The sequence below is a fragment of the Raphanus sativus genome, chromosome 6 (genome assembly GCF_000801105.2).
Source record: "Raphanus sativus cultivar WK10039 chromosome 6, ASM80110v3, whole genome shotgun sequence".
Classification (NCBI taxonomy): domain Eukaryota; kingdom Viridiplantae; phylum Streptophyta; class Magnoliopsida; order Brassicales; family Brassicaceae; genus Raphanus; species Raphanus sativus.
Window position 1 is genome coordinate 11,135,489 of NC_079516.1, and position 6,952 is coordinate 11,142,440.

The 6,952-nt window shown below is 28.3% G+C and overlaps 1 protein-coding gene across 1 annotated transcript; it reads left to right on the forward strand.

Annotated features, from left to right (window-relative positions):
- Nucleotides 1-815: 815 nt before the first annotated feature.
- Nucleotides 816-2,316, forward strand: LOC130496184 (disease resistance protein RBA1-like). Its single transcript, XM_056988034.1, has 3 exons — nucleotides 816-1,275; nucleotides 1,467-1,712; nucleotides 1,966-2,316. Exons 1-3 carry the CDS (start codon nucleotides 1,061-1,063, stop codon nucleotides 2,213-2,215), a joined length of 711 nt encoding a protein of 236 aa, XP_056844014.1. The 5' UTR covers nucleotides 816-1,060; the 3' UTR covers nucleotides 2,216-2,316.
- The last annotated feature ends 4,636 nt before the right edge of the window (nucleotides 2,317-6,952 follow it).

Genomic DNA, 6,952 nt, shown 5'->3' on the forward strand with positions numbered 1-6,952 from the left:
ATTAAATAGTTGAGGGTGAGAAGGATCCGAATATCCGGGGAATTCAGGATATATTTATTAGTCTCTGGATTTAATATATGGATTTGGATTCTCGAAGATACATGTCTAGATATTAAATTATCTGCGAATATCCGGATACGATTAGTAAACTAATTAAAAATAAAAATATGTTTCAAATACCAAAAATTTAAAAATAATTTATAAATCAAATATTTATTCAAAACGATTTATATATATATATATATATTATAAAAATAAAAATAAAATATTATAAAACTGATTATATATATATGAATATATCAAATATAGTTATTAATAAAATTTTAAAATTTTATATTTGAAAGATAAACTTAAAAATCAAAATATTCAGATTCGGTTGTGATGGATTCAAATTTTTACTATCTTAGTCCAAATTCGGATATCTGACCGGATAATAAGTTTGAGGCTTAGAGTACTGCAAAATTTACTGCAAAATAGAGTGAAGAATGCAGTTATAAACAGACAAAAAAGCATTGTTCCAAATGTAGAGTAATATATATTTTATTTGTTCATGCTTTCTCTACTATTTTACAGAGGAGTTGGAGATGATCTTGAAACGCCCTGTAACATTATGTAGACAAAAACATGTCTAAATTAATAAAGATAATCCAAAAGAAATGCACGAGACTCGAGAAGTCATTTTTGCATTAATAGGGGCCGCGTGAGACCGTGTACTTCAGTGTGAATCATACGCAGACGTAAACCTTCTTTTTTTTCTTTTTTCCTTTTTTCCTTTTTTCCTTTTTTCCTTTTTCCTTTTTCTTTCTTCTTTTCTCTTGTTGGTTTTATTCAGACTCAAACTTACACGCTTGTTTTCTAGAATCTAGTAGTCACTGCCAAATGACCAAAGTCGTATTCTCCTTCATAATCCTCCGAGTATAGTATTTGCAACCACTTGACTTCGAACTTCATAACCAAAATAACATGTAACTAAATTAGTTGCTATGATTCTTGTGCCATGTATAAATATTCATCATTTGTAGTAGTACAATCCAAACACTAACTTACAGTAACTTTCCCCATGATGATCTCATCTCCCTCCAACTTTGGTAGTGTGTTCCTCAATTATCGAGGAGACCAATTACGCTATGGGTTCGTCAGTCATCTCATAGACGCCTTTGAGAGATACGGGATCATGTTCTTTATAGATAAAGACGAGCAAAGGGGCAAAGATTTGACAAACCTCTTTGTAAGGATGAAAGAGTGTAAAATCGCCCTGGTAATCTTCTCTAGCAGGTATTGTCAATAATTATGAACATGAACTTAATCTTTTTATGTGTCTCATTTTTTTCCAAATCGCTTCAACACATGTAGGTGTTCTCCATAGATTCATAATGTTTTGATTTCTTCATTCAGAATTAGTCTTGGTCCGACTTTTGGTATAATAAGTCTTCTAAAGTTTATGTATTGATCGTATGTCTCCACAGGTACGCAGAATCCAGCTGGTGCATGGATGAGCTGGTAAATATAAAGAAACGTGCAGATAAAAGGAAGCTCGAAGTCATTCCCATCTTTTACAAGGTTAAGGCAAGAGATGTGAGAGGACAAACAGGCAAGTTTGGTGACAAATTTTGGGCACTAGCAAAGGTTTCTAGTGGAGATCAGATCAAGAAGTGGAAGGATGCACTAGAATGTATCTCCAACAAGATGGGTTTGTCCTTGAGAGACAGAAGGTAAATAGTTGCGCCAATTCTGTTTCTTCTGTTCTTGTTAGGTGTTTAGCTATCATAAAAGAAAACTTAATACAATAATACCAATAGGGAGATTTGAACACAACGATTTGCTGGTTTAGTATGCGCTGCTCTTTTATATCATTGATCTTTCCTATATCTTATAGTTCCATAACTAGTAGTTTATCACGTGGAATATTTTGATTCAAATACATTCACAAGATAAAGCTACTAATTATGTTCCAATATTTGGCAGTCCCGAAGCTGATTTTATTAAGGAAATTGTTAAGGAAGTTGAAAGAGTTAGAACTGCAACTGTTCGCGGGGGTGCACAAAGTCATCATTGTATCAAGTTTATCCAGAATAAAAGGATAAAGATTTGCAAAAACTTTCCAGAAGTTGAGGCGAAAAGTGTTGAAATTGACCATATGAATTTTTCCAACGCAAGTGGGGAAGAGGAACAAAATCAAGAAGTTCTGGTACTTAGTCATGATTTTGTTAAATGATTTATGTACATAAACAAAGCACGAAGGGATTGTATTTGCCGTTAGATATGTTATACATTGCAAAGTTCTTTTCAAACACTATTTACTTATTCTGGTTAATTTAGTAGTTTGGAGGAAATTATACTTTTACCTCATTTTTTATATCATTATTCATGTTTAATTTTCGTATAGGGTCATTTTCACAAAAATCTAAACTATAAATAGTTGTTTTAAAAACGTTGAATATTTTTTACCCTTGTTTTATAGATATATAAATATTTTTTACCCTTGTTTTATAGTTATATAAATATAGATATTTTAACAATTTACCCTTCTTTACCCTTGTTTATAGATATATAAATATAGATATTTATTTAGATAAATAACAAAAAATTAAAAAATAATATTTTCATATAATTTTCTAATTATATGGTTTTAAATTTGAAAAAAGAAAATTTCTCGATTTTTTTAAAGTTATTTTGTACCAAAATTTTCTTTTTTTCTGAAGTTCGAAAACTCTTTTTGAATTAATTCTTTAAAATTTTATTTTAAATTTTAAATATTTATTTATTAAAATCATAAACTCCACTTTTCAAAACTTCACCCATTAAATCTAAACTTTAAGTCTAGATTAGTTAATCTAAGATTATATATGTTTATTCATTTCTTTAAAACTAAATGTGGTTAACATAAACATAAAAAATAGTATTAACAATATTGTAGTTTAAATTTCTCTATTAAGTTTGCGTTAGCAAGGGTTATTTACTATTCTGTTTTTATTTTGTGTACAAGAACATTGGCACGGATAATTTTTCTATAGAAGTTACTAGTGTTTGGTCCATCCTAAAGGTGGAAAATTTACACTAAAACTATTTAATATATTTTAATTTTGTAGTTTTACTTTAAGTTTAAATGATAAATATAATAAGTTTTTATTCTAAAATCAAATTAGGAATTTTACTAAAGTTTGTTGGTTTGAATTGAAAGGACCACAGACCAGTACCATTTTATTTGGTAGAGAATACAAAACTAAGAAATTAAAAAGTTAAGAAAAATGTAAATGATTTCTATTTTTTCTTTTTATTTCTATTTCACTTTAATAAAGTTGAAGAAAACTAAAGTAAGAATAACTAATATTTAATTTCTAAGAGTATAATTTTAATACTATAACAATAACTAATTTTCTCACAATAATAAATTAACCCACCTCATAGCTAAATCAATTGAAAATATATTGTAATGTTATAAAATTATAAAAATTTAAATTTTGAAGTAATATATAAACAGTTTCAATAACGTCACAAATAATTATTAATATATGTTATTTAACAACAACGATGTTTTATAATATATGTTTGTTTTGGTTAATATTAGATTTTCAATTTATAATGATTTCTTTTAAAAAAATTAGTGTTTTAATAATTATGTTTTGTAGATTATTTTAGCAATTGTTGAACTTTGTTTTATAACAAAAATTGTTTGTAAAAAAAGAACAAAAATTGTTTGTTTGGAATTTTGCTCATGCTATTTGAAGATACTTTCATAGATTAATAGTTTTATAAATTAATAATATACTAGATACTGACCCGAATATGTTTTGTTTTGTATGTTTTTTTTGAAATTTAATTTATAAATTTTGTTTTTGTTATTATATATGTATTTTTTGTATCAGATCTGTGTTTTTATTTTTAATCTTACTTGTGTAATTTTTCTCAAAATGATTAGGCTTCTGATTTTGATAATTGTATTGAAATTATTATGTTACATAACTTTATGTTATTAATTTATTATTGAACAAAATTTTACAAAGAAATTGAAAAATCCCTAAAGATAAAATAATATTTCAAATAAAAAGAGCATTATAAGCATCTTCAAAGGTAAGATACAAAATTCCATTAACAATATTTTTTTCTTGTTTAAAAGAAAATGTAGATAAAACAATTCGCTTGTATTGGAGTTATTTTCATGGTTACTCATTGTTTTCTCTTTGTTTTTACTATTAATTTTCATCCAATTTGATATTGCGAAGTTTGATTTGTCTTCTTTGTTGAAACATCACCAAAATTATCATCTTCATGTGTAGTTTCTTTGTCACCTTTTTCATATTTTTTTCTCCATCTATAGCAAATATAATTAAAGACAATTTGATTTATTTTTTTGGTTTTATTTTTTTGTTTAATTTTTTTTTCACAAATTTATTTATAATATTTGTGTTTTTATAATCATATTTTTTGTTTTTCTTTGTAATCTTATGTATAAATCTTAATCAAAAACTATTTCATCTATTATATAAAAAATAACAATCAAAAAGTTGATTCGACATACACTCGTTTCTTTATAATCATATGCCAATTTCTTGTAATCATATTATCTATTCTAGAGTAAGCCAGAGCATCCGGGTCCTCGGATCGTGTCCAAATCTTTTGGGTTCTGGAAATTTAGACCCATATATGTACCTATGATTTTTTGGGTCCGTTCAGGTTTGGGTCTTCTCGAGTCCGGGTCAGTTCGGATCTATGATTTTAGTACTCGTGAAATACCTATAATTTAGCATATATTTTGGACCCGGATCGGTTTGGGTATTTAGGAACTTTAGGATTCGAAAGTGACCCGAAATACACTAACTGGAGCTGAAAACTCGAAAATACCTGAAAACTCAAAAATACCTGAAGAACCTATAAATACCCGAAAATTTATCCAAAATCAGACCCATAGACCGAGAAGGTACCCATAATTCTATCTGAATATTACCAAATTATATTTTTGGAAAATTTATTTCCAGAAACCTGAAATACACTTGAAAATCCGAATCCGAAACTTAAAAAAAAATATAATCGAAAATTAAAAAATTACCCAAATATACCTAATAAATACAATAAGTTCGAGTACTTTGGGAATCTGATCGGATCTCAGTTAGGATCGGAATTCGAACCGAGACTTACGGATCCAAAGAAAAAAGACCCAGTATGTACTTTAACATGGACCCGGACCCGAACCTGTATTTTTAGATTGGTTCTGGTTTGGGTCTTGGTGTCCGGGTAAAATACCCAGACCTATTCTAGATCTTGATCCATGCTTAAAACGCAGATATAGTGTGGTTTGTATTTTTTTGTTTTTTCGGTATATATGTCTGAATTTGATTACTATTTTATTATTAACTTTCCAACCATAAATTTTTGAATACGAATTGAAGATTTATTTTAAAATATAAATATACTAAATTTTTTAGTTTGTCAAAAATATATTGCAATAGAAACTATAAATAAAATAAATATATATACAGTTATGCTAAACTATAACACATACCATAAAACCCATGATAATTTATATAAGAATGGTTGATATCATGTTTTTAGTAAAATAGTCTAAACGGCCCAACTATACAATCCCAATGGCCATAATTAGTTGCTTTATATATATATACGAATTATAGAAATGAAAATCCTCCACTTGCATTTTATTTTCTGTAAGTTACTTTATGGAATGAATGATTTTGTAATTTACATCTTAGCTAAATATTAGGACGTGCGAATCCGAGAATTAAGGGAAGAGGAGATGTTACAAAATATATGGTTTATTTTTAGTTAGATAACATGAAAAATAATTGTTGGACTCAACATGATATCAATTGTTCATGCTGGAGAATTAATAGAATAGATTACACTGATTCATGTAATTTAATATAACTTAATTGTAGTGTAACCACTAATAATCTGAAAACTAAGATAACCAAATCACATACATATGTTTTCTGAAAAAAAAAAAATATATTTTAAAAGACTAAAACACAAGAAGTAAACTCAAATCCTTTAATTTTTTTAGTGTTGGCTGTATTGAACAAATGTATATAATTTCTATCTAAAATTATATTGCATTCTCAGTTTCCGTTCAAGCAAAACAACTTCTTATTCGAGAAACATAGTCTCTAATTTTAGAAAACCACAGTCATAATGAGCCAAGTTCAGTATTACTAAAGTAAACACTTCTAAACAGAAACAGCACAGAACAGGAGACTAATTATTGACCCACCAACTTCGGCTCCTCTGACTCGCATTCCTCATCCTTCTTCCTCTGCATCTCTGCATACCAATCTTTATCGTACACCTTGACTCGAGTGTAGCTTCTTCAGCCTATACCAGACAATATGAACATATTTTTATAAGGAATGGGAGAAATCCCTTTTGATGCTTCACTTCCATAGCTAAATCTTCTCACGGTCATCAGTTTGGGAAGATAGTGCTGAAACCTGAGATAGTTGATCATTTGGATCAAGCTTTAAGGACAACGAATTGAAAAGGGCCTTGAGTGCTGTTGTAAAACCACATTCATATACAACTTTCACCAGGAGAAGAGTGGTTCACAGACAGAGATTAAAAGAAAAAAATTAACCTGATCCAAGGTGGCAGTTATTTTGTGAATGCTCCTTTCAAGTTGCATATATGAAACTGGCGGGTAAGATCGTTTCCAACATTCAGAACTTCGTTAAACCACACTGATAAGAACAACAACACATAAGCAGATCATGTTCTTCTTACCACTACACTTTTGTCTTTTTTTTTGTAATATAACCCTAGAAATTGATCAACCCCTTTTTTGATATAATACATTCACCGAGACCCTTAGACTTTAGAATGATCAACCCCTAAAATTCAAATTTGATCAATTTCATAAAAACCCTAATTTAAAATTTGAATTCGATTGTTTGATTATTTTGATTCTATCATATTGAAAAAAATTAAGTTGCTAGATCAATTGCTT

Excerpts from the sequence above, each read along its gene's own strand:
- LOC130496184 (XM_056988034.1), top strand. The coding sequence starts at position 1,061 with ATGATGATCTCATCTCCCTCCAACTTTGGTAGTGTGTTCCTCAATTAT. Across the intron at positions 1,276-1,466 it reads CTGGTAATCTTCTCTAGCAG|GTACGCAGAATCCAGCTGGT; the intron begins GTATTGTCAATA and ends ATGTCTCCACAG. Across the intron at positions 1,713-1,965 it reads TTGTCCTTGAGAGACAGAAG|TCCCGAAGCTGATTTTATTA; the intron begins GTAAATAGTTGC and ends AATATTTGGCAG.